The sequence below is a fragment of the Perca flavescens genome, chromosome 9 (genome assembly GCF_004354835.1).
Source record: "Perca flavescens isolate YP-PL-M2 chromosome 9, PFLA_1.0, whole genome shotgun sequence".
NCBI lineage: Eukaryota > Metazoa > Chordata > Actinopteri > Perciformes > Percidae > Perca > Perca flavescens.
In genome coordinates, this window is record NC_041339.1 from 17,221,756 (window position 1) to 17,249,151 (window position 27,396).

General features: G+C 38.6%; 2 protein-coding genes across 2 annotated transcripts; both read left to right on the plus strand.

The window, feature by feature from the left end:
- Positions 1-1,666: 1,666 nt before the first annotated feature.
- On the plus strand, positions 1,667-7,346 carry tax1bp3 (Tax1 (human T-cell leukemia virus type I) binding protein 3). Its single transcript, XM_028588352.1, has 4 exons — positions 1,667-1,898; positions 4,734-4,853; positions 6,564-6,641; positions 6,799-7,346. The coding sequence occupies exons 1-4, from the start codon at positions 1,860-1,862 to the stop codon at positions 6,946-6,948; spliced, it is 387 nt and encodes a 128-aa protein (XP_028444153.1). The 5' UTR covers positions 1,667-1,859; the 3' UTR covers positions 6,949-7,346.
- Positions 7,347-12,945: 5,599 nt separating this feature from the next.
- slc1a6 (solute carrier family 1 member 6) lies at positions 12,946-27,276 on the plus strand. The gene is made up of 12 exons (XM_028587167.1): positions 12,946-13,013; positions 13,146-13,221; positions 20,498-20,764; positions 20,879-21,016; positions 21,108-21,315; positions 22,224-22,266; positions 22,536-22,664; positions 22,883-23,067; positions 23,567-23,800; positions 24,110-24,304; positions 25,350-25,484; positions 25,762-27,276. The coding sequence occupies exons 3-12, from the start codon at positions 20,542-20,544 to the stop codon at positions 25,958-25,960; spliced, it is 1,689 nt and encodes a 562-aa protein (XP_028442968.1). The 5' UTR covers positions 12,946-13,013; positions 13,146-13,221; positions 20,498-20,541; the 3' UTR covers positions 25,961-27,276.
- Positions 27,277-27,396: the final 120 nt, after the last annotated feature.

The following is a 27,396-nucleotide window of genomic DNA, read 5'->3' on the forward strand; positions in this document are numbered from 1 at the left end:
TAGATAATAAATCACCTTTGAAATTTTGTTTAATATGTATTGGTTTCGAACGCTGTTGCAGCTCTTCTGCAGTCCTTTGTTTCATGGAACATCTGTCTGCAGTGTAAAACAAGAGACGTATGTAATTTTGACTATGACAAACCAGGAACACCATTTTATTTACCCATACTGGAAATGTACATCATTTCTGTTTCTGCTCTACATCTATGCAGTTCCTCATGTCCCCCCTTCTTCTTCCTCCTTTGCTTCACTTCTCACTCTGACATTTGCATGTTATGGCTTCTGTGATGTCACTCAGTGGTAGTGTGCCTTCTGTGGTGGTGTATTGTCCTGGGTTTTAATTTGACCACGGACCTGTGTGACATAGCAGTCCCTTTCAGACTTCTGTCTTATTTTACTTTAAATGTTTTCATAAAGTGCCAAAAGATATTTAAAGGATGTTATGACTTGCTTGTTATTTGGCATAATCTGATCAATTCTTTAGTTATTCTTTAGTTATTTTTGAAATTTTTGAAAAGGTTGTCAATGGTTCGGATTATATGGTGTATGATAGTCAAATCAGTTCAGAGCCCTCCATTCTAAACTAATAGAAAACAAATGTCTCATTATAGACTACCATCTAGTGGCAGTAAACCACATCAGATGCTCATAGAGTATTTGGTGGCATTCAGATTGTTAACCACAATATAAAAGAATGCAATTTCAAGTATGCTTTTAAATGTTTAATAAAGCCAGTGTAGCAAATGTCATAATCTGAACATATGTTTTGTTTTATGCAAAGTTACTGTAGATGTTAACAATGGAAGTGGAGCTAAAACTTCAATATTTGCTTCTAGTGTAAATATAAAGTAGCCTAAGGACTCATGTACAGTAGGAGACCCCTTTAAATTGCATTTAAATACAGTAAATGTCCTTAGTTACTTTCCACCACTGTGAGTATCCTCCTACTCAAGAAGAATTGCCTCTGACATTTTAGTTCAATGGACGTACAAAGCTAATTATAGAGTCACATTGCTGCCAGGAAAAACAAATAGATAACCATTTAAAAAATATAAAAATAACACTTTGCATGCATATTTCACCATGTTTGAGATAATAAAGAAAAAAATGAGCTACTTGCTTAATATTATATAACTATGTCATAATTAGGAATGTTTATTTTAATGATTTTTAGTTATTTAACTAATTTGATTGTTTTTCTTTTTCCTGGTGGTGATTGGTTTCCATACAAGATTTTTAGTTTAGAAAATAAAGACTTAAAAGTAAAGCCAACCAAACAAACTGTTCTTTGCTCCATAAGTGTCCAATAATTAACAATGTTTATTGAAAGCTGATAACATATACACAGTGTTTGGGGGAATTACTTTTTTTCTCCAAAAAGTAGGCTATGTATAATTGATCAAAGCTAGTTATTAGTGTAAAATTAGTCACTTACCCTCTCAATGGTCATATTAGGCCTACTGCACAAGACCCCCATAAGTACATAAAAGTTCCTTTTAAGGAAAACACACAACCTTGACTCGGGACACAAGGGGGGTAGATGGGGACATACAATCCCTTGGAGAGTTGATTTGTAACGCATGTCTTTTCAGAGTCAGTGGGGGCGACGGTCAACTGTTAAACACCGCCCGCCTGGCTACCCCGTGCTGCAAAACGCGCAGAGCTGATAGGCTGGGGCGGTGAGGTGACGTCACCTGGGAAGCACTTCGGTTTCTAGCCAGGATCAGCCTGCTGTTACTCATGTAGCTGGCTAGTGATTTGGGAAGTTGTTGCCCAACTGTCGACACCTTTTTTCTGAGACTTTAACAATAGTTGTTGCAAGTGTCCACATTTTTTACTCTACACATCGTAGCGACACAATGTCTTTCGTCCCGGGACAGCCGTTGACTGCTGTTGTGGTAAGTTTGGGAGTAGGGCTGTGCTCATTCAACGGGTCTCTATTGTTCGGCTTCTGGTCCGACGTTAACGTGAAACCGTATCAGTACAAAACTCTGAATATACTAACGTTAATGTTAGTCATAATGCGCTCACTAATGTTAGCTGGCTACATTAACATTAATTACTTTGTTTATCGAAGTGCTACACAACAAAGCTAGTCGTCACTTGCATCTCCATGGTCAAACCAGCCGCCCCTAAAGTTGAGGGGCACCCATGTTCTGACCATTACGGTAAATGCATTGAAAGAGAGCGAGCTGGCAGGGAGACCTAGAGACTTTATTCTGTCAGCTTTCTCACTTTACAAAGAAAAGTGTTGCAGTATAAAAAGCTACCTGAAGACACGCTATAAAATATTAATGCTAGCAAACCACATACAACTTATCAAACCGCGTCGGGTTTGTCTTGACAAATCACTCTTTTACAGGGCGTCACCATCGGTGTGATTCATTCTTCCTGCTTGACTTTAGGGCTGTGTTCGATTGAAGAAATTCTAAGTCGACTAACACTCATTCAATCGTATCGACTAATTGATTAGTTGATTTGATCGACAGATCTGTAAATCTGAGTTTCTCCGCAAAGAGTCATGCAAAAGCACCACTTTAATTCTTGTGTTTAACAGAGATGTGCTCATACGTTTCTTGGAAATAAGTCATTCAGCATGAAAAAAGCATAAAACATGACTAATCGACTAAAGAAATCTAAGTTGACTATGACCAAAACGACCGATTAGTCGACTAATCGACTAAGATGGAGCAGCCCTACTTGACTTTAATGCAAAGTTACGGAATATAAAGTGTTGTGGTTTTTTTGCAGTGACTTCAAATGAAGTCGGACTTGTCACCATTGCAAACAGATATTTACGATTAGGCCAAAGAGGTGGTAGATATAACCGGGGTAGCAGGGAGTTTGCCAGGTCAGAGTTGCGAAGATTTAATGTGAGGGGTGGGGAGCAGGTAAGTGTTAAGAAAGCATGCAGGTTAACTTCCTCATGGTGTGGCATCCACTATCAGTAAAAGGACCATTAAGTTTGTATATCATGGATGTCTAACGTTATAGTTTAAAAGTGCTTAGACAATTTATACAATCAGGAATACTCCCAGCCAGACAAGGCTTAACTATCAAAGAAATGATTTATTATAGCCTGACTAATGCTGTATTATTGAAGCTGATACTGAAATTGATCTTCAAGAGTTATATTAGCCAATGTGATTTTTTTTGATAAATATCCCTTTCATTTAGTTATCAAAGAGTTGTGACCACGGTATTTACTGAGTGGGACACTTAAAGGGATGGTTCGGAGTAATTTCACCCTAGGGTCCTTTGCACAATTACCTCGAGCCAGACACCCCCCCCCAGTAGCTTTTTTCCATTGGTCTAACATTGGGCGAGTTAGCATTATCAGCCAAATGGCTTAGTGCAGGCGCTAATGGAACCAAAGGTGTATCTCGTAAATGACCCCACTAATAATGCCCGGAATGGTACCAAACTTCTACAGTAGTACAAATAGGTTCTGTACTCATAAAACGAGGCATTGGAACGTTTGTAAGTACACCAGGAGTTTATTTAAATAACACTGGCCTGATGGCTTCTACTCTCTGCTGCTACCGTTACCGGCAATAGATGTCATGCTCGCCCAATGTTCGACCAAGGGAAAAAAGCTTCTGGGGGGGTTGTTTGGCTTGAGGTCATGCTGCAAAGGACCCCAGGGTGAAATTACTCCGAACCATCCCTTTAACATTAGAAACTTGTCACAGCTCCCTGGTTGAAAAACTATGAAATTAAGACACTCTTTCTAAATGACCTCAAACATATTTTGGCCATTTTCTTGTTGGCTGACATGTACATAGTGATATATCTGCAATAGACTAATATCAGCCAATATATTGACATGCCCAATTTATTGGATTTAATATAAATACCTATTAATACTAACATGATTTAATTAAACCTTGATTAGCATAATTTTTTTTGGTGCTAGAAGATCTATCAGTCAGGCTTATAAACCTATTTTTACTGGAAGAGAAAAATGTATTGTAGTGCCAGCAAGTCCTGACTGACTGACATAGTATTAACAACGTTCCAGACATCCTCAGACTTCATTTTATCAGCCACCCCACTCAGTGAATGTCTGGTTATTCATCCCAACACACACAGGCAGTCTTTGTGTTGAGGAGTGTTGCAAGGAGTGCTACTGTCAGAGTCATCCATCCATCTGGTTAGTGACCCTGCAGCTGCTTGTCAGTGTCAAGGGCAGGGCTGCTCTAACAAAGTCTGTTCCAGTGTGGACTTCCATAACTAGGGAACAGCCTCTCAAACCCACCATTTGTCATGCATTGCAACTTGGTTTCCCTCCTTTTCTTTTGCATTTGCACATTATTTTCAAAACTGTTGCACTTCATTATTATTTACTGACATCATCTGTTATGTAAATTAGTGTGCATGCACATGTTAAATTACCACAAACAGTGAAGTTCATGTTGCAGTTAAGGTTAATGACAGTTACCACATAAGAACACCCAAAGTGACACATTTCCTTGAGAAACGTGTGTAATTTTTGGGCTTTTATTTATTTTGAGACCAATAAATAACTACAGTTTGGAAGTGATTGGTTTTAAGTCTGTAAGCCAGTATCCAATGTCTTCTGTTTTCCTGATCAGGGAAATCATGGCAATCATGTCATTAAAAAACAGTAGTTATAAACTACTGAATGCATTTTGTGTGTCAGGGTTTATAAATTGGCCAAGTAATGCTCTATGCAGATGGATCTGATTTAGTTTTTTTCTTCTGTTGAACAGCAACGAATTCAGATCCAGAAGTTGCGGCAGGGAGAAAATCTCATCCTGGGATTCAGCATCGGAGGAGGGATAGACCAGGACCCTGGACAGAACCCCTTCTCTGATGACAAGACTGACAAAGTGTGTGTGTGTGTGTGTGTGTGTGTGTGTGTGTGTGTGTGTGTGTGTGTGTGTGTGTGTGTGTGTGTGTGTGTGTGTGTGTGTGTGTGTGTGTGTGTGTGTGTGTGTGTGTGTGTGTGTGTGTGTGTGTGTGTGTGTGTGTGTGTGTGTGTGTGTGTGTGTGTGTGTGTGTGTGTGTGTGTGTGTGTCAACATGTCTTTATTTATGAAGACATTATTTAATCCTACATTTTTGTGCTCAATTATTCAAAATCAAACGGTAAAAGGTCAAACTGATGTTCAACCCATTAATACATTTTAAGTATTTTACCCAAACCAAATCCTGTGATTCTCAATGAATCACAGGATCCATAGTCTCATTTGTTATCCATAGTTGGGCATTCAAAAATACACAAGGACAATTCAAAATACACAAAGATATACACAGAGAAATCCATAAAAGCCGTAACAAAGATGATAAATGGGAATAGTGAAATACTTGTTTTTTTCTTCTGTTCCTGATCACATCTCTGACCTGTTGAAGCACAGTGGTACTAGAGCAGTACTCTGGTGAGCTATAAATGAGGGACAAGCCTGAACACATTACCTGCAGCCTCAGGTGGGAACAAACCAGACTCACCTTACTGATGTCGTCATAGAGAGGAATACTGCAGGTTTACACAGAGTCGTGTCTGACCTGCTGACTGTATACAGTGTGAGCTGGAGAGATGGAAATGGGCCAACTGATGGCAGGCAAAGATATCTTGTTACGGGGAATAATAAGTTTAGATATTGGCCTCTACCTTTTGAGCTTTCAGGCTTTACTTTAGATATTCTTGACATGTTTATGAGCATTATTGGAAAACTCCCACAGAGCTGTGCTCTTATCACACAATACCGCTGAACACAAAGAACAATAGGCTTCTGTCTCATTTTGTTTAAGTATTGGTTTTGCAAAGTGCTGAAAATTACCCATTTAATTACAATTAATCGTGTAAGTCATCATCAAGCTCACATGCCAATAATATGTTGGTTCCAGCTTCTCAAATGTGAGTATTTGCCGTTTTTTGTGTTTTATTTTATTGTTATTTTAGCATCTTTTGACTTTGAAACAAGCAATTTGTGACATTTCTCACTAAACGACAACAAGCGAGTAACCAAGGAAATAATTGGCAGATTAATCAAAAATAATATATAAATAATGCAAAATTGCAGTCCAAGTTCTTGTGGTTTATGTGCTGGGTATTAGAAGGCACTTTTAAAAATAGAATCAGCATTATACTCTTTTATTGACTCAAGACATTGCCCTCATTAAAATTTGCCCTCATTAAAATGAATGCCATCTTTGTCATCATCATAATTTGCTTGTTTGTAATAGTTTGAGGTTATAGAGTTGTTTTTTTTAAATCAAGATTATAAAATAAAAATAAAACAGTGTTACTTTCACAATGTTTATACTATTCAGTATTTTCCCAGACATACACTCTGGTGGTTTGGGCAATTGACTTACCCCAGTTTGTGCTACCAATTGAATTCCGTAGATGTAATTAATAATAATCCAAGAATTACGATCATCAAACCAGAGAGACTATATTATACTACAGTATTTGTTAAATGTTGTAATTTCAAATTTTTTCTTAAATTTGTTTGGTGTTTTTAGATCTGTATCTGTCTGTATTTCTTATGCGATCGATGATATGGAATAGTGAATGTATTTTTTTATTGTCCAAAGGGCATCTATGTGACCAGGATAACACCCGGAGGACCAGCAGATGCGGCAGGCTTGAGGATGGGAGACAAACTAATGCAGGTGTGTGTAGTGAAACAGAGCTTTGATCTACATCCACAAGATGGCACCATGTGTACACTAGAGTCAGATAGGCACTGTGCTCACCTACTGGTAATCAACTCAAATTAGAGAAAATGGCTTCAGCTTTTCTGAAACAAAATCCGTTTCTTCCTCCCAGGTGAACGGCTGGGATATGACCATGGTGACCCACGACCAGGCTCGTAAAAGACTAACAAAGAAGAACGAGGACGTGGTGCGGCTACTGGTAACCAGGAAGTCGTTGGAGGAGGCTGTCAAACAATCTATGGGCAGTTTCCCCAGGCAGTAATGTAGTGGCACTACTTACAACCACAGACTAATGCAATACCCAGGACCCAACACTCTCATACACTGAGACTCCCACAAATTTAGATGATGGTATCACCGTGGCCTTTATAACTACGTCAATGCAAAAATATTAAGGAGACCACAACAGATCGGTTAATATCTAGGTGATTTATCCAGATGCCTGAGTCTGTGCAGGATAGTCATTGGACAAAGAGATGGTGCTTTTTCTTTCCAAACACACTCCTACTCATCTCAAAGTTATCTGCTTTACTTTTTTATAGATATCTGTAGCCTATCCTTGTCAAATATGGAGCAATCCAAAACTCTTTTTCAGATCTACAGGGCTGAAATACATTTAATCCAAATCTGTTCTCGAATTAAATGAAGAATTCAACGTGAGAGCGAGAGAGTCAGTCTTTAGATCCACCTTTGGCATCCAATTATTGCCGACCTTTTCACGTAAAGAGAAGTGTTCCACACAATTTACATTTTTGCCCATTTTTAGAATTTTGTTGTATAACAAGTATTAAGGATTAAAAAGTTTAGGCAGATATTCATCATTATTACTATAATTTGGATTTTTGAACAACAGTGAGCTGAAATTGAGTTTTCTGAAGACCTTTTTTCATAAAATAATGCTTCCGTATCTCTCTGCTACACAGCTACATCATTGTTAAAGCTACATTGTGTAAGAATTTCTTCCTTCTAGCGGTGAAATTGTATATGTCAACCAACTGAATATTACTTTCTAGCCCCTCCCATTCCGATCGCGTTTTAACTCCTACGGTGGCCGCGTTATTCCAAGAATTACGACTTTGTCCGTGAGTGTTCCTTCCAGTGTAATAATAGTTTTGCGTTCTCGTTATTTTGGTACCATTTCATGGCTAACCTCAGCTATCAGGTTCCCAAATGACTGCAAGCTAATGTTAGTAAAGTATCCGCGTGATCCTCCATCTTCAACAGGCTTTCAAATCTGCCGGCAGATCAAGTAATCTCCCCCCGGCATTCGTCACGGTGCCACCGAGCGTAAAAGCGCGAAAGGCGGAGGTATGTCCCTCTTTGGCATGTCATGAATATGACATGTATTCTGAACGATTCTGAATGGCAGATTCTACGCTAACGAGAATACTTTGATTAGTTGGTGGAAGTAATTACACATGAATGAATTATTTTTTATTTATTTTTTGCTAAGAATACACTCAAAACATTACACAATGGAGCTTTAAATTGATTTTAGCATAGCCTTCTTGATTCATTCCCGCTTTGGAGATATTTGCCAAATGTCCTCAATCCATGCTTGATATGAGTTCTTAGGAAGCAGTCCTAGTCTTCGATCCTTTTTGCCTACAGCTGACCAAAGTTGGTCTTGATGGTTTGGATACATCGAGATTGTTCATTGGTGTTTATTGTATGATCAGCGTTTCATCTCATTTAAATAAAAACAAAACTGCTTTGCATTCATTCCTGTCAAGATTACAGCATCAAATGCCAAAGTAAAAGCCAAGGCACTGTAAAGTGATCAAAATATGTTAAGCAGTGTTTGTAATCTTTTATTATAACGGTACAGTATTCTGTACAACAAACCATATACCTGTATGCACAATGTTTTAATGCATACCAATGTCTTTTCACAAATTTTTCTTTCTGTTCTATTTATCTTGCTTCTTATTGATGTCAATCACATGTGGAAAAGTATCTTCTCTCTTTCTGTGTCTGCAGCTGTTAAAATAACAACTGTAGTTCAACAATGTTTTTCTTCCAAGTCACACTAATTATGTCTCAAACAAACAACATTCCAGAAGCTGGACCTACTTCTGGATAACACCTATCATATCATTTTTCAATATATTCACTCTCACCTTTATCAGGTTCAGCAAGGGAAAGTTGGTCATTTGCTGTTTTAATAGAAGCAGACCCACTATAGTTTCACACTGGAATCAGCTACGTTGAGAAAACTGTCTCAAAATGTGTTGAAGTTGTTTTTTGTCAATGACCAAAAGTACAAGATGAAACTATAAGCCTTAACCAAGCAGGAGTGAATGTTGTTTGATAACTAAGAATTTGCACAGTAGCCTTAAATGAATACTTAATACCACTGAGTTTGATGAAAATTATTTCCTGTCTCCGATGCAGCATTTATATTACAGATGAGTGATTTAGTACAAATCATAAACCATGTTTTGGCTTTGAAATGTTAGTTTAATTACAATATTAATCTTACATCCTTGGGTGATCTTATTGGCTCTTTTTTATTATGCTAGTGGTTTATATAATATATTTTGTGTTTAATACAACCATTTGATTTGTATAATATTAATAACCTTATCTAATATTCAAGTGTGTAATTACGTTTTTGTTCCAAAATGAACTGTAAAAAAAAAAAAAAACAGGTATATGGTAATGTAATAGGGAGTCAACAATATGCTGATGGCAATAAATGAATGTTAAAGGTACAGTCTGCCTAAATTATGTCTCGCAATGTTTTCTCTAACAAGTCAAAATATTAAATCGGTGAAGTCAATATTGCACTTTTACAATAAAAAAACATTTTGGAATGAAACCTTCTGATACTTTACAGCACTGACTACCAACTTTTTGGCTTGTGAGCCCTGAAAATCAATCTATATCTGCTTGTGACCCCTCATCACAGATTATGGCCTCAGTATTGACAACAATTATGACCAGTTCTTAAAATCATTTCATTTTAAAGGATCTTTAGAGGTCTAACAAGGTGAAAGACGAAACAATTTTGTTTAACAGAAATACAGATTTACAGGTTGTTTTTCGTCATATTCCTTTTATCATCTTAAGAGGACCCCTTGGCGGTTCCAGACCCCCACGTTGGGAACCACTGCTTTACAGAATTTCAATACAGTGGTACATGTAGAAATGAGTACAACATGAGAGACAAGTCACTTGCAGTATTTCCTGTATGAATTACGTCAGATTTTGTTTTGAGTACAAAAGTTTTGCTTTTGATGTATACAGTTTATTATATACATGTTTCTTTGATGTAAAAAAACTGAAAACTGAATATGCCTCTCTACTTCTTATTGATAAACTACCAATATAATATGATCCAGAATAAGTCTATCTTTTACCCCCTCTGCTCCACACTGCAAAGCCCCTTTTATTTTTATTTTATTATCTTACAGGCCCTTCAAATAGCTTCATGTTGCCTGTTATAAAGTAATCAGCTGACATTTCAAAGCAAAGAATCTATTCCCTGACCTTTCTGTGTTTACCAAGGCATTTTGATACAGAGAGCTTTCCCTACTTTCATCTCTTAAATATGGGAGTCTGGAAACAATCACTCGCCTTTGAACTGAGGACTCTGGGAAACAAACAGTGCCACAAAATTAGAAAAACTATTTGCAGAAAGCGACTCACTATTAAAGAAGCTTGTGAGAAAGTTAGATTTAAATGTGCTGCACCAAACCATTTAGTCTTTTAGAAGCACTTATTCCTCCATTTCCTCTCCTAAGCAACTGCAGTTAGAGCTGAAAGAACAAGCAACTTAGATACATTTCCAGTTAGTCAGTTGCCATTAATTTTCTTTCTCAGTGTATTTCATAATCTTTGATTTATTAGCTGCTTGTAATTGTACTGATGATTAGTTATTAACTTTGTAATGGCATATAATGTACTACTCAGGAATTGTCTGTTTTCTGAAGCCTAAACATAGCTGAGCTGAATTTGCTATGTAATGTTTTTTAGGTCTTAAAATAACACCTGTCACATCATGGGTTGATTTAGGGCAACACTGAGCTAATATCCCTCCTTGAGAAATAATTGATGAGCATACTGTGTGTGTGTGTGTGTGTGTGTGTGTGTGTGTGTGTGTGTGTGTGTTATTTTTGTTCCAGGGACAGAGGGAAGCATGCTCCATTCCACTTGCCTGGCCATCATAATACTATTATACCATGTTGAGACAATAAAGTGGTTGCACAAACATCACAGCCAGTACCCAATACCACAACATTGACATATTGCATGTTGCTAGGTAACTAATGGGCAGCTATAAGTGGGAGCAATGACCACATAACTTCATCGCAGGAGGTACTGTGTGTTATAATTTAATCCGCATTTACAAATTTACTCTTCATAATTTTGTTGCCATGGTCCCCAAAACTGATTTGATTACTTTGACTTATTGAAATCTATTTAATGTGTTCGTTCAGACAAACACATCAAACTAAACAAAATTGTTGATTTGTTGAACTAGAAGAAGAATGCAATTTCTGCATGCTAAAAGGTAACACATGAGATAAACGTTACTTTCTTCAGGCGGGTGAATAATTATACTATCTAACCGTGGATCGTACATGATCCTTGCCGCCCACGTTATGGCAGCATAATTGTGTTGCCATGGCGATGCAATCTGCTCCTATCACTTTGGTCCTCCACCAGATTGGAACCAGAGGGAAGTCCACAGCCTCAGATTCATCTGCATGTTAGGTGCAATAATAGCTTGCTGAATGTTTGCAGTGAATGTGCAGGCATGCAGAGGTTATCTGTGTGTTTTCATTATGTTAATAAAAGGCAGAGAAGTGTGATACTTTTATATTTCATTAACTATGGCAAATTGTGCAAACCCAAAGAACTTTTAATTTCCAAATGATGTTTGGCTACATTTATAATAGAATATTATGTCCATGTCATGTAGCTGTTATAAAAAAACATCATATTGTGATTCAAAGGTTTCACAAAGTGTCTGCATCTAACAGCTGCAATGACGCTGACTAAATAATCTCAGCACACAGTGTATTTAGTTGCTGCTCTAAAGCTTTCGATTGTATCACACAATCTTCTTCAGCACATGGAGTTGTCTATTTTTCTTGGAATTATAAGTTTAAATTTCATTTTTTTCTGAGCACTTTAAAGACTTCTCGTCCATTGTGGTTTACAATCTCATCACAGCAATGTGATATTAAAGTGCTGAGAAAAATAAAACCTTGAACATCTGCAGTTCCATGACAACTGAGCAACTTCATCTGCCGAGGAAGATCCTGTCATTTGATGGAAAGCTCAAGAACATTTTCTATGGACCTTGTGGTAAGTGGTTCAATCTCATCTGCTATGAAGCTTGGAACAAGATAATGCAAAATATTGTCATGTTTTTTTTTCTTTCAAAATTTATTTAAAAAAACAAACAAAGTACAAGTGTTCCCTTTCAAAGTATCTCCATAATAAGTATCTCCATAATAAGCAATGTGCTCAAAAGCACATCGCGTTTGACTTTTTATAATGGCATTAAACCTTTGAATTGAACTTTTTGAAATAACAATTTACTGTTGAAAGTTAGCTGTTTAAGTGCACACCGCTAGTAGCCTACCTGTAACCTGCACTGTATAATTTCCTCTTCATGATATTTGAATATGTGAAAAAAAAACGCATTTGGTGCAGCTTTTTTTTCAGATTGTGGTAGGCGTCGTGCATATTAATGCAACGTTTGTGAACGTGAACATAATGAGTAGGTGTTAGAATGGAAAGCTGGGCAGCTGGGTGCCAAAGGGTTAAAAATACCCGAGTTCCCCAGAGAGGTTCTGAGCAGTGAGCGAGCAGCGAGTAGACTGCAGGCTCCTTCAGGACCCAAAGTCAGTGTTTAATAAACTGATGGTATGTGAAGCCAATTAATCACGTGATCATAACGTTGCTTTTCTAATTACGAAATCCATTAAGAAAGCAGTTAATTAAGAGTATTTTACACAGGCTTCATTGTTGTGCACGGGCAGCAGGTGGTTCATATCTATTCTTTTTTTTTTTTTCTCCTGAAGGATCCTTTAACCTCTCCTCCTCCCACGCAGACCTGCAAGGCGCTCCTCTCCACCGGAGGCTTCATGGACGCGCACATGCCGCTTGATAGTAAAACGGGAGATACAGTGAAATTGATGAGATGAGATACAGTGTGTGGGCACCACAAGTTCATTATTGGCTGCGTGGTGGAGACACACACACACAGAGAGAGAGAGAGAGAGAGAGAGAGAGAGAGAGAGAGAGAGAGAGAGAGAGAGAGAGAGAGAGGCATCCACATGAGTGTATGAGGAGCGTCTTGGACAGACAGAGGTGTGTGAGATTTTATTTGTAATTTGTCGTTTTTGTAGCCGTCTAATAAGTGATCACTTTATAGATAGGTCTGACACTGTTTGAGTGAAAGTTGTGCCTGAGATTGTGAAGTTTGAATCCCTGTTTTTGCAGCTTCTTTAGGGAGGACAACCAGGTGAAGACGGAAGGATCTGATGACGGCTTGACACAACTAAATACAGAAAACAGGGTACCTGGCTTTATCTTTTCTTTCTTTTGCAGCAAGTTTCATGTAGCTCTTGCATTTTCATAAGAGGGTTACAAGAAAGAAAACATGCATTTGTAATAAAATCTGTTCATGTAGTCTATCTATCTATCTATCTATCTATCTATCTATCTATCTATCTATCTATCTATCTATCTACAGTATATCTATCCATCCATCCATTATGAAATTCTGATCATTTTGATGCATACTGATGCTCAACTGACTACAAATTAAAGGGATATTCCAGCAATTTAGTATTGCACCTCCATAAAGTTGGGGGACTTGTGAGATAGAGATTTACATTTGAATGGACAAAATCAACGCAGTAGTGCCTGAGATATCATGACGTGTGTTCACACATCTCCCTTTTGCCTCCAGTGAACTGCAGCTGCAGGCGGGTTTAGCACTGGGGAAATGTTATACATACTCACGTCTAATAGGATGTTAAAGTTATCATTTAGAAGTGGGATGTCGTTGCCCCTGACAATTAGATGTTCTTCCATTTACTTTAAAGCACTTTTACAGCTTTTGAGCGAAAAACTATACCATGATAATCTAAATGACAATTCTATTGATGTGCCATTGTGCTTCTGAAATCAGATTAGATAACATAATCCAATCTTGGTCCTGTCAGTCCCCCATTCTGAGAGAACGCCGGAGGTTGGTTTGTGTCTTCAACAGGTTCAGGTGCATCATACTGTAAACATCATCACAGAGAGGGACATTGCGGCAGGTAGCGATGTTGTGCAGGACAAACAGGCCAGTATTATGTGGTGGTGAACCCATGCTGGCTTACCTGTTGTTATTTACATAGCTGATAGTTTACATTGTGATCTGTAGGCTACTTTAGATCCCTGGTAATCTGGATTTCGTAATATTGAAAAATTGTTATCTGAATAAAGGTGATCCAATCCAATTTTCTTTGAAAAACTGGCACAAAAGTAACGTGGATTGCCTGATCCTGGATAGCAAAACATTGGATTTCCATTAAACTTTTTGAACAACTGGGCCTTGTCTCTCCCATGCGTCAGAGGGTAGTTTGCATAAAGTTGAAACTTTCTCAGCTTCTTCATGTAACGCCACTCAGTGACTTTTGAGTCTTCCTTAATGTTGTCTTCACTCTCAACAATCTCCATCGTCATCAGAAACTTGTGGAAGAATACACAATCGGCCAATCACAGTTGTTGCAGTCCCCCAGTGGTATCACCCTAGCCGCCCTGACCTGTAGCTACATTTTTGAGGAGGTGCACGTCAAACCCCTGTATTTATTTGAATTTTGTGTGTATTTGTTGTATAAGTATTTTTTGTTTTGTTTGTTTGTTTGCTTGTTTGCTTGTTTAGATTTTTGCTTTTTGGATTTTAGGATTTTTGTTGGTGTATGTTGAAAAACAGAAAAAAGACGAGGCACACGTCAGCTTTGGAGCACGTGAATGTATCTTTTTTTTCAGGATTTTTGTGGCCTTTATTTGAGAGGACAGCTGAAGATTGGAAAGGGGGGAGAGAGAGCGGGGGAATGGTCGGACTCGGTCCTGGGCCGCTGCGGTAAGGACTGAGCCTTAGTACATAGATATGTATATATCCCAACTCCTTATTGCACAACTATATATCAACCTTTAGTTCCTAATGTGGGTCAAGCTCCAAAAAGCTTTGCTGAAGGTGCAAAGTCGTATTTGGGGACAGAAACTAGATGGCTGCATTTGACTTTGATGGACTTGTTATGGACTGCAAAAGGTTGGCTGTTCCACTGTGTGTGTGTGTGTGTGTGTGTGTGTGTGTGTGTGTGTGTGTATGTGTGTGTGTGTGTGTGTGTATATGTGTCTGTGTATATGTGTGTATGTGTCTCTGTGTGTGTGTGTGTGTGTGTGTGTGTGTGTGTGTGTGTGTGTGTGTGTGTGTGTGTGTGTGCGTGTGTGTGTGTGTGTGTGTGTGTGTGTGTGTGTGAGAAGGTCAGGCCATATGAGAGGCCTTTTCATGTCTGTCTGCTTATGAGAGCAGAGCCGTGAGACATCCTGTCATTGTGCCGCTCAGCTCTGGACACTCTCACACACACCGTCCTGACTCTCTGTCTCTATAGTTGAGAGTGTTACCTGACTTTGATCGGATTGTTTGACACCATGAGTGGTGAGTAACCAGCAAGCAGTTCATTGAAGTTTGCAAAGCTTAAAAGCTTCTTCTACCTCTATATTTTGTGTGATTATGTGGAGAATACGGGTTATTAGAATTTACCAGGACAGAACATTTGCAACTTTTTGAGATTATTGTACCTCTATGGCAGCATATAAGGTGCACCCTGCCTGATTTTGAAGGAACAATTCTTGTTTTATGAAATCATTGAGAAAAGGCTTTTTTCAGTTTTAGAAATGTGTACGTAACAGCTTGATATGAGGTCTCTGTGTTCTAGTATGTTTTAACATGACAGAGGCTTTCTGTCAAGGTGTGAAATGTGCTCTGCCTTACCAGCTGTATGACACTGAGTTCAATTTTAAAAGTTTGCTAGTGTTTAGTGCTGCAGTGGTTGTAGATTTAATGGCAATATATGTTATATCTGTATAACCATCTCAGGGTAATTGATTCTTTCCATTACTATTATAGACCCTAAATTCCTTGCATGTTTATCACTGGTGATGTCCTCATTTATTGGTGGATGTTTGGGTTGTCAGACAGAAGAGCGCTGCCTGCAAACTAACCAGGACTGAGCAGTTTGAGCCAGAATTGGTGGCTTTAGACTGGAAGTTGCGTCTTTGGTCTTTGGCATGGCACTGAACACAGCTGCTCAAATAAAACTTAGTGACAAACACAATAAAACAGTGTAATACAGTTAAAACTGCAGCTGTTCACTCAGGATGTGAATGAAATAAAAATCTGGAATTCTGGCAGTGTTTCTGTTCATTACTAAAACAAATTAAATATTTTAAAATGGCATTCAGCACACAGTTGTTGACCTGGCTGGCGGAGGTTCATGGTCACTGCCTTACCTCCTTGGCCATGGGGCGATGACACTTAAATATTCAATAAGCGTGGCGGAGGGGTGGGGGCTGTGCGCGATCGCGGAAGGCTTGTATCACGTGGACACGCCAACAGTTTTGTTGTCATTACTTAGAATTCCTCATGGGGGCGACAGAAACTAGGCACTATAGCTTTAAATTTATGTATTTACAAATCTGTAATTTCAAAGCTGTGTTTAGTTGCTGGCATTTTTTTTGATTTGATTTGATTTATTTTGGATTTGACAAACAACATAATCCAAAGGATAGCATGTTAAAGTGTAAACACTTATTTCCAACATGGTCCTTTGTGTTAAAACATGCAACACATAACGAAGACCTATTTCTGGTCAAAGACAATAACATATAATACAAATCATCCAAGGTTTGAAAGCATTCTAAAATCAAAGAATCATAAATCACATAAAATAATCAGTCTACTCTAACAAAAAAATATTGGCTACTCTATTCCATAAAAATACCTTTACTTTGTGTCTAAAAGCCCCCCTGGTATTTACAATTTTGAGGCAAAGTGGCAGATTATTCCACAATGTTATACCTGTATAAAAAAAAGAACTTCTAGCTGCATTGTTGACTCTGGGCACTTTACAAGAACGGACACTGAAAATCAATACACAAGAATGGTGCAAAGAGAGTAAGTCTTTGGAGATTGTATGGTAAGTATTTATCCCCCAGGGAAGAATACAAATATAAAGGTGTTGGAGCTCAGAGTGATTATATTGTAGAGGACAAGCAGATGAAGAGGCTGGTTGTATACTATATTGTTCTTTAAGCGCAGGTCTGTTTGTCGAGTTTGATTTAGAGGAAACACAGATTAACAACCTAGATAGATAAGGAGAAGTGAGACCAACAGACACGTACTACACACATACTGAGTGGAAAACACAGTAAGACTGCAGAAGCTCAATGTTTTTAACTTTCACAGTGTTGTTATAGCTCGTAGTATCTATTTAAAAGTATTGGAAAAATTATCACTGAAAAGATTCAGAAACACAGAGTTGATATTTACTTTCTTGCTATAGTACAACAAAGGCAGTAGATTCAGCTTTAGTCATGTAATTAGGGAACCAGAACTACACTTCAAGGTCATGCAGTGTAATTTATAGTTTAACATGTTCTCTGTTTATATTAACTTTGCCAGTTGGAGAGGACCAACAACAGGACAGCTCTATATTCTGTTTTGATATACTCACTGTGCATTGTCTTATCAAAATCACTCTTATCAAGTGTTTTTTCATAATCTCAACTGAGACAAAATTGCCGTAAGTATTGTACAATTTAATTTTGATACACAGTTACTAATATATCAAGTACTTTAGTTATATATTGTCATTACAGTAGAAAGTAGAATGGAGAAACGGGATATTTATGTTGTTACTGGTAATGTTTTCTTTCATTTCTGGCAATCATTTCTGAGTAATGAATGAGTCTATAATGGACTATTAGATATTGGTTCAGGTGATTTCAGGTTGGAGTAGAGCTGCAGCTAATTATTTTCTTTATTTATTGTTGATAATTTTTTCATTTAACATTTAGTCTATACAAGGTCCTAAAAATACCCATCACAATTTCTCAGGGTTCAAGGGAATGCCTTTACATTGATTGCTTGTTCAATGAACGGCCCAAATCCCAAATTTATTTAATATACAACTAGAAAATGCCTTTCCTGCAGAAAATGCTGAATAGCTGAATTGCTAAAGCTAAACTGGTTGAATAGCTTAAATCCGTAAGAAGAAGTTGAAGTAGTGAAAATAGTTGAAAAAGCGGAAATCATTTTAATAAGTATGAATTTCATTAAAAAGTTAAAAGTTTATGCTAAACTGAACTGTTTGCTTTAAAGGTTGAATAATGACAAAATATGTAGAACATTGTGAGGTCTGAGTAGATTTTCTAACTGATAATGACTCACATATGCAGAAATATGAAACAAATTAATACTGTAATACTGTTAAAGATGAAAGTTGAAAAGGCTGAAAGAAGAAATATTTTTATTATTATCAGATATATACACTGCATAGAACGAAAAAGCATCAATCTAGCTGAGATGAGATGTGAAATATATTAGGTGAAAAGAATGAACAAGAAGAAAGAGAGGAAAGAGAGGAGAGAAAGAGAGAAGAAAGGAGAGCAGGAGAGAAGAGACGAGAAGAGAGAGGAGAGAGGAGAGAGGAGAGAAAGAGAATAAAGAAAGAAGGAGAGAGAGAGGAAAGAGAGGAGAGGAAAAGAAAGACAGCAACTTTGACTAACATTGACTAAAAAGGCTGAAAGTTTAAAGACTTTGTATTATTATCAGCCATATCCATTGCGTAGAACAAACAAGCATGACCCTAAAGAGCTGAGAGGTGGATATATTGCCTGAAAAGAAACAGGCTATATACATGGATGAAATCACAAATCACAAATGACCCTGGAGGGAGAGACAGAAGGAGGAAGGGAGAGAGGGAGTGAAAGAGAGGAAGGGAGGGAGAGAGAGAGACAGACAGAGGAGTGATGGAAGGAGAGAGAGATTGAGAAGGATGGAGGGAGGGAGAGACAGAGGGAGGGAGAGACAGAGGGAGGGAGACTAAAGGAAGGAAGGAGGGGAACAGAGGAGGGAGGAAGACAGAGAAAAGAGAAAGGAGGGAGGGAGGCATAGAGAAAGAGAGGGAGACAGGAGGGAGGGAGACAGACAGATAAGGAGACAGACAGATAGACAGACAGACAGAAGTGGAACGGAAATGATATAGCCTGATGATCATAGTTAGTCTAGTTAGTTGACTTCTACAGCAAGACTGGAGTAATCAGGTAGACTGTCTGTGAAAGGGTTGTCATGGTTACTAAGGGCCTGGGCCATGTTTATAAACATCTCTTTGATCTGGTAACGATAGCACCTGCTCTTAATATGTCTCCTGTAGCACACACCAGCACTTCAGACACTGAGAGCAAGCTCTCAAACAAAGCCTCGGACTGGAAAAACTATAAATGCTATCACTCAAATGACGTGATCCTGAGCACCACAAGGCCTTTGTGAACGTATCGGTATAACATGTATATGGATAAACATAAAAATTTGGGCATATCAGCGATTTAAAAAAGTGGTTTGCTGTGCGTTTCGCTGGGAAATGCAAAGAAAGTTATACAGGAGAGTGAATGGAGGGAGTTGTGTTACTCTTGTTGTTTGGAAGCTCAACCAGCCAAAAGTAAAAGGCATATCACAACACTGAGCAGATTTTCTGAAACTAGACACAAAAAAACCTACGTTTTGATGTATGAATTGTGTATGACAAGTAGATATTGTGGGCGTGAGAGCAGTTTTTAGAGAAGGGACAAAGATACATTTTTTGAAGCTTCACCCTCTGAGCAATGACATCATCACTCTAACCAGCCACATACACACTCTGTTTAAATTGATAACATTTCCTGAAATGATCACTAAACTTAAACAGCTTTTTAACAAAAACTGTAAAAGATATCAAACTGTTTGGCGTCTGTAGGTGAAAGTATGAAGGAGCTGAAACTTTTGGGAGCGGAAGAAGATTTTAAGGAGTTGAAGCCTCCTCTCATTGACTTCAATGTTAAAAAAAAGTGTTAAAAAGCTGAATATTTTAAAACGTATAAATAGTAGAAAAAAAGTTGAAGAAGTCCCATCATTAGCTGAAAGAGCTGAACATTTGAAAAGTTGAATGGTTTAAATAGGTGAAAGTATGCAGAAGTTACGGAGAGCCAAAAAACATACGGAATAAAAATAAATAAAATCGAATAACAAAAGGTGGAATGCTGTAGAACAGCATTCCCCCAATGATGGAATGGAAAAAAGCAATAATCCCTCACATTTGAGAATTTATATGAATACTCTATGGGCACTAAAATGAAGACATTAAATATCTGTCCCAGCCAGTATGTATCTGTCACCACTTATTAAGTGACCTGCAGGGTTACATGTTTTACACCATCAGCTTCACTTTAACTCTAAATATTGTGTCAATGCTTGGCTTGGTTTTGATTTGCAATCTTAAACATTAAGTTAAATCCTTCAAAAAAAGCAGCCCTGTTCCATTCGATGTGACTCTCCCTCCTGTTTACACTTAGCAATTTTCCATCATCTGTTTTTGGTTTGGGAGCGGATGCTTTCTGCCTGTTGGACACTATTGAAGTGTGTGGACATTCTTGATATCCATTTAAGGCATACTCCACCATGCCAAAAATTGCACATGGGAAAAAACTTCATATGTGACCGATTATTTCTCTCTCTCTGTTGTCCTCTCCCTGCCCAGTTTCCCACGAGACCTGCCTCCTGGACCAGGTGCTGGAGCTGATTATGAACGAGAAGCCCCCCAACAGTGCTAGTCTTTTCCTAAACGAGGACGTGGATAAACCCCCCCTTCCAGAGAGAGGAGACTTGAGGAGACGCCTACGCAGGGCCATGGAGAGGAGAGCCAGCAGCATGAAGGAGAGGATGAGCTCCATCAGTCGGGACAGCATCAAAGGTTTCCTCAAGAGGAACCTGTTTGTTCTGTTCACTGTCGCCGCTGTGGCTCTGGGTGAGGGAAGAGGAAAACCAAGTGGAGGTTGAACTCTGTTTTCTGTGCAGTCACTTGGGTTAATTTGACTTTATGTACATTTGTGCTTGTGTGTGTATGTGCAAATGTATTCAGGTGTAATCCTGGGCTTTGCTCTACGCCCCCACAACCTGTCCCTGAGGGAGATCAAGTACTTTGCCTTTCCAGGGGAGCTACTAATGAGAATGCTACAGATGTTGGTGCTGCCTCTCATTGTCTCCAGTCTGGTCACAGGTTGGATTTTCACATGCACAGATACATTGATAAGAAAATCTAAACTAGCAGCAAACTGATTACATTCTCAAATTAATTTTCTCTGTCTCAGGCATTTCCTCCTTGGACAGCAAAGCGTCAGGTAAGATGGGTATGCGTGCAGTGGTCTACTACATGGTGACCACCCTGATTGCTGTGTTCATTGGTATTGTCATCGTGATGATCATCCAGCCAGGGAAAGGCAGCAGGGACAGTCCTGTGGCCAACACTGGAAACATAGAGCCGGTTCAGGCTGCTGATGCTTTCTTGGATCTCATCAGGTAAAAGCTTAGAAACTCTAACGTATGAAGGTAACCACTGGTGTTGTCACTGTATCATCTTTCACGTTTAAAGTAATAGTTTCACATTTTGGGAAATGCAGAGAGTCAGATGAGAAGATCAACACCAATTCTCATATCTGCGTTTTACAGCCAGTAGCCAGTTAGCTTAGCAGCGGCAAAGGGATAGTCTAGCCCATAACACCACAAACCACACATAATCGCTTTTGCAATTTGTTTTTGTATGGATTGAAATACATAAGATACACCATGTTAAAGGGATACTTTGCCGATTTTTAATTCAGCTCTGTGTCATCTTTGTGTGGGCAGTGTGTTTAGATGAACAGTGTTTGGATTCCCCCTTGGTGCAAGTTCACGGCGCTCTGCTCAGCTAGGAGCTCCTTGCGCTGCGGCCAAGTAAGGAATCCACACACCGTTCATCTGCACACACTGCCGAGACACAGAGCTGGATTTGAATCAGCAAAATATTTCTTAAAGTAGTGAGCTTTAGAGATGCTGAAATGCAGTTTTACATTTGGACAGAGCATGCTAGCTGTTTCTGAGTCTTACTGCTAAGCTAAGCTAACTGGCTGCTGGCCGTAGCTTCATATTTAATGGACAGATGTGAGAGTGGTATCAATCTTCTCATCCAACTCATCCAGAAAATTAACAAGTGTATTTCCCTAATTTGTAAATGTTGAACTATCCTTTAAAATGCTTTATATAGTTATTAGGACATTCAGACATCCACAAAAATAGGAAATGCACACATCCATTCACACAAGATTATCACATGGTTATTGATTAACATATTGTAGTATAACAAAATTGACAACCTGCTGTTGCTCATGTGGTGTTGTTTTATTGAAACAAGAGCACAAATATAATCATTTTTCCTTATTTTATCTCAGGAACATGTTTCCCCCCAATCTGGTAGAGGCTTGTTTCAAGCAGGTGAGGTTTTTTCCCATTAGTCACATACTAAATTAATATTATTTCATTGAAAATATTTCATTTTCATTTTTAGAAACAGTAAACACATACATTTCTTATTATAACACAACTCCCATCATCCATCTCAACCAACCACAGTGTACTTCAAAGAAAAAAAAAAACATTATTTCACTGTGAAATCACAGTTATTGCTTCACATTTCACTGTCAGAAACTTCAACACCCAAACACAATTAATGCGTTATTTAATTCCCATGCTCTCTATTGCAGTATAAAACTGTGTACAAGAAGACTGTGCACACAAGGAACGTGACAGTGGCCCTGAACCTGACCGACTCTCTAAACATGACAGAGTCTAACATGAGCGTAAACCTCAGCAGGGTGCTGCATACCATACAGGTGGGTGGCGGTGGCAGACATCTCATCTGGGGGAAACGACACAGGTCTAAGTGGGAAGAACAATAGTTCTGTCCAGTCTGTCCATATCCACTCATTAATGCTCCATTAACCCAGGGCATTCTACTTTTTACAACATCTTACCATTTTTTTGTGAAGCACCTCAGCAGGAGTTCATATAATGTTTCCTTACACATTTTTTTTCACACTTTTTACAACAGGAGACAGTGGAGGAGACTGTCCCTGTGTCCGGGTCCTCCAGTGGAGTGAACGCTCTGGGTTTAGTGGTTTTCTCCATGTGCTTCGGTCTGGTCATTGGCAACATGAAGCAGCAGGGCCAGGCCCTCAGAGACTTCTTTGACTGCCTGAATGAAGCCATCATGAGGCTGGTGTCCATCATCATCTGGTCAGTAAAGACACACCTCCAGAAGCTCTTGATTTTAGTATAGAACTTTCAAATGCAGTTTAAATTCCTTGTTTTTAAGACATATTGAGATTATCTATTTATAACTTATAACTTTATAACTATATTAATGAAGTTTGACTTGATTGACATGACCTGCTTACCTTCTTAAATCCTGCTGACTCGCTGGTGGGTCAATCACCGTTACAAACTTAAGCTGTGCAGCCAAACATTTTCAAACCCAAATAACGTTATTTTAACTCCAGTGGAGATCCCAAAGCTTCTAAAGATAATTCAAGTAGATAAGTATAATATTTTGTATGGTGTGTAACTTTTACAGTAAATGATAACTGTAGTTTCAACAAAACTGTAGATTCACAAAAATGTGTTAAGCAGTTGTATAGCTCTGAAGGCCAAAGTTAGTTACAGGAACTCACTTTAGTAGCTTAACATATGTGTCTGTCTCTCTATCATTATCTTACACAATTATCTCACATCTCAGGTATGCTCCTGTCGGCATCCTGTTCATGATTGCGGGAAAGATTGTGGAGATGAAGAATCTGGCAGAGGTGGGCGGCCAGCTGGGGATGTACACCGTGTCAGTCATTGTGGGTCTCCTCATCCACGGCCTCATTGTCCTGCCACTGCTCTACTTCCTAGTGACCAGGAGGAATCCCTACACTTTCATTGTTGGCCTGCTGCAGGCGCTCATCACTGCTTTGGGAACCTCATCTAGGTGAATCTCATCCTCTGTCCAGCTCAGTCCATGACCTCAATGTTTGTATCCCATCCAGTGTGTTTAAGGGTGTGTCATTGATTGGAGGAATACATACAGTCTGTACTATAGATTCTGACTTAATCAACAGTGGGCAACTACAGGGTTACACTTTCAGATACAAAAAGAAAGTTGTCTTATTACCTATAGTATAGCAGGACCTGAATGACAGTAACATTGCTACGATACTGTGTATTATATTATATTGTTTTGTGTGTCTGAGTGGTTCCAAATCGTGACTTCACATCTCTCTCTCCCTGCACACTGCAGCTCTGCCACCCTGCCCATCACTTTCCGCTGTCTGGAGGAGAACAACCGTGTGGATAAACGAGTGACACGTTTCATCCTGCCTGTGGGTGCCACCATTAACATGGATGGCACCGCCCTCTACGAGGCTGTGGCAGCCATCTTTATTGCCCAAGTCAATGACATGGACCTAAACTTTGGGCAGATTCTCACCATCAGGTAACCCTACTTTAGTTTTGGTTTACACCATAGACACAAACACTGTAGATGGTGGAGGCATGGGGACTCAAATGTCAAGTACAAAATCTAGAGTTTCATTGCATGTGCAGATGTACAGAATCAGGTCGAGCGTAGGGTTATTTCCTGGAGGCAGTACGTACAAATGTAGACCCGGTACATATTGCACACCAATTTACTAAAGTATCAGTGGAAAAGAATTGTCTGTTCATATTTGCACAGAATAAAAAAAGACAGTATCTCTGGTTCCGCTGCATTGATTTTGATCTCTTTTTTTGTCCATCGTAAATCTGACAAGTACAATGCTTAGCCTACCAGTGGTATACTGCCTCTCTTTTTTCTCTGTATGTTTTTATTTTGATCTATTAACATTGTTTTATCATTCTAAAATATGTTGTAACTTATTGTTTTGAAGAAAGAGAAACTCCAGCACACTGCTCTTGCTGAAGCATCACCATGTATTAAAGAAAAGAAAAAAGAAAACTTTTTTGGCCGAAAAAAAAAGATTCTGGCTAGAGAACACAAAACAATTAAATGATGTATAAAAAAGGACTCATGCAGTCTAATTTATTATTATCAATTTATTAGCAACACCTTTCATTTGCTCTTACTGCACAGTTTGTGTGCAGAAATGTTCTTCCACATGAATTCTCTGCATCATCTTTATTACCACCTCACTCCAGAGAATCAACATGTGATGATAGTTTATTTACACCATGATTCACCTGGACAGCCTTTTCATTAACAGAGCATTCTGGTGTGTAAATATACATCTTATTACATATAGTCACCGTTTCATACTAAAAGTACTTTATGGTATAATCCACTTTGACAACATGTGCACAACTTTCTACACTTCATAGAAAATATAACTGTGAACAGCTTGTAGATAATTTACATAATTTTATAATTCCTTGTGTTTTTAATACTCTACTACTCCCACCAGGAGTGCACATGTGCTGTTTGTTTGTTTCCCTTTTATTAAATGTCTTCACTCTCGTCTCCATCCCTCCCACCGCCCACTCAGTATCACAGCAACGGCTGCCAGCATCGGAGCAGCAGGCATCCCTCAGGCTGGCCTGGTTACCATGGTGATCGTATTGACATCGGTGGGACTGCCCACAGAGGACATAACACTGATCATCGCTGTGGATTGGTTCTTGTGAGTTCCCACTAAATGTCAGCTTGAGGGGATTGGTCTGTGTACTGTTCTGTGGGTCTGCCAGCCTAAATGTCATTGTAAAGCTTCAGAGAGCCCAGAGGTCCCATCACTACAAAGGTTATTGATGCATAATGCAGAGTGGCAGATTAGAAAGCCTGTGTTTAGAGGCACATTTTTACATTTTAAGCTTTGAGGTGTTTGTACAGCAGATATACAACAATATTTCCCAGTCTGTTTGTCTCTACTGTACATCTCCTCTGATTCTCTCTCTCCCCAGGGACCGTTTGCGGACCACCACCAACGTGCTGGGTGACTCGCTCGGGGCTGGCATCGTGGAGCACCTTTCCCGTGGAGAGCTGCAGAGTCAGGATGCTGAGGTTCGCAACTCGGTTATCGAGGAGAATGAGAAGCCCTACCAGCTTATCTGTCAGGAAAACGATTCACTCAACCACCACAACAGTGAGACCCCAATGTGAAGACTAGAGCAACACCCTTAAGGGCTTCATGTACCAAAAGCATTTTAGCTAGAGGGATGGCTTGCAAAGGTGCAGGGACAGTCTTGGTTCATAGTTCATGGTCAACTCAGCCAGCGCTTGGGGTTTGAAGATCATTTTCGCAGTTGCAGACGACAATTCACATCTTTCTCTGGGAAACAAGAAAATACAAAACAATACAGCCGTTACACATCTAATGCCTACAATCTGTTTCTTGGCTGGAGTGCCAGTTATTTGGGGTCATTTTTCTGTTTGATAACTGTTTTAATATAATGTCAGGCAAGTTCAATGTCAAAGACAGTTGAAAATCTGCAGTTTGGCTGTTGCATGACTTAACACTTAATACATATTATTTCTTTGAAACACTTATTCATTGACATTCTCATTACGACTACCTCTCATAGGACTTAGATATGGAGTGCTACACACAGACATACTCAATGGAGCATATCATCTTAGAATTGTTTAGAATATTTAGTTACTTTAGTTAATATTAGTTACTTGAGTTTGAATGTACTTGACTGTTAAACACTGGAGGGTAGTGTGAAGAAAAATATTTGCTACTTATCATTTTGAAGTTGATCTATTTCAAGTGAATTGGTAGAATGTTTTTCACTCAGTGATTTCTTATAAATATTATATTGGTGTGTATTTCCTGTATTTCTTTTGTTTTATTGCTTTTGGGTAAAACTATTATGGGTAAAAGACTGTACTGCAACACAGTCATTTTACAGGAATACCTGCAGTTATACTCTCTTTTTAGTATTTTAGTAGAAGGAAATATTAAACAAGAGAATGAGAACAATTTTTGTTTCATTTTTTCTAAAACGTTCTTGTTTTTCCATCGTAAGGTTTAATTGATCTTGTATTGGATCTTTTTTTAGATTACTGGTTTATGAAGTATAAACAAGTGTCGTTTCAAGACCATTAGATAACTTTTTGTTGTTGGTTACAACAATGTGCTTACCATCAGTACACCTGCCTATCTGCCTTTTCTGCATTATAAGTCTATGAACTTTAATAATTTTAATGTTGTTATATTTGGACTGGATAATATATTGCAAGCTAATGATTGATTTGTTTAGTTTTGTGAAAAGGTACTGTGAAGAAAGTTTGTGAATGCCTTGAGTAATTTAATGTACAGTTGCTTTATGCTTTTTGGTGTTGATTGTTTTTGAGGAAGGTGTAGTGTATGATTATGAAAGTTAAAAGGTATATATCATTTAAAGCTCTTTAAATGACTTTGTGTCACTTGTATGCCCATTACGAGGTCTGACTTTAGTTTCGAGGCTTGATGTTATTTCAGTAAAAAGCTTAACATTTTTGATGGACAGTTTATGAAAAAATGTGACAAATAAATGGCTCAGGAATTGAAGTGCGATTCTCATTATTGTGTTTGTGGCTACCCCTGGTGGAGG

What these genes read in the sequence shown, in the direction of transcription:
- tax1bp3 (XM_028588352.1), top strand. Translation starts at nt 1,860, where the DNA reads ATGTCTTTCGTCCCGGGACAGCCGTTGACTGCTGTTGTG. An exon ending in AGCCGTTGACTGCTGTTGTG is followed by an intron (nt 1,899 to 4,733) that starts GTAAGTTTGGGA and finishes TCTGTTGAACAG; the next exon opens with CAACGAATTCAGATCCAGAA. An exon ending in CTGATGACAAGACTGACAAA is followed by an intron (nt 4,854 to 6,563) that starts GTGTGTGTGTGT and finishes TATTGTCCAAAG; the next exon opens with GGCATCTATGTGACCAGGAT.
- slc1a6 (XM_028587167.1), top strand. Translation starts at nt 20,542, where the DNA reads ATGAACGAGAAGCCCCCCAACAGTGCTAGTCTTTTCCTAAACGAGGAC. An exon ending in TGTCTCCAGTCTGGTCACAG is followed by an intron (nt 21,017 to 21,107) that starts GTTGGATTTTCA and finishes TCTCTGTCTCAG; the next exon opens with GCATTTCCTCCTTGGACAGC. An exon ending in GGGTGCTGCATACCATACAG is followed by an intron (nt 22,665 to 22,882) that starts GTGGGTGGCGGT and finishes TTTTTACAACAG; the next exon opens with GAGACAGTGGAGGAGACTGT.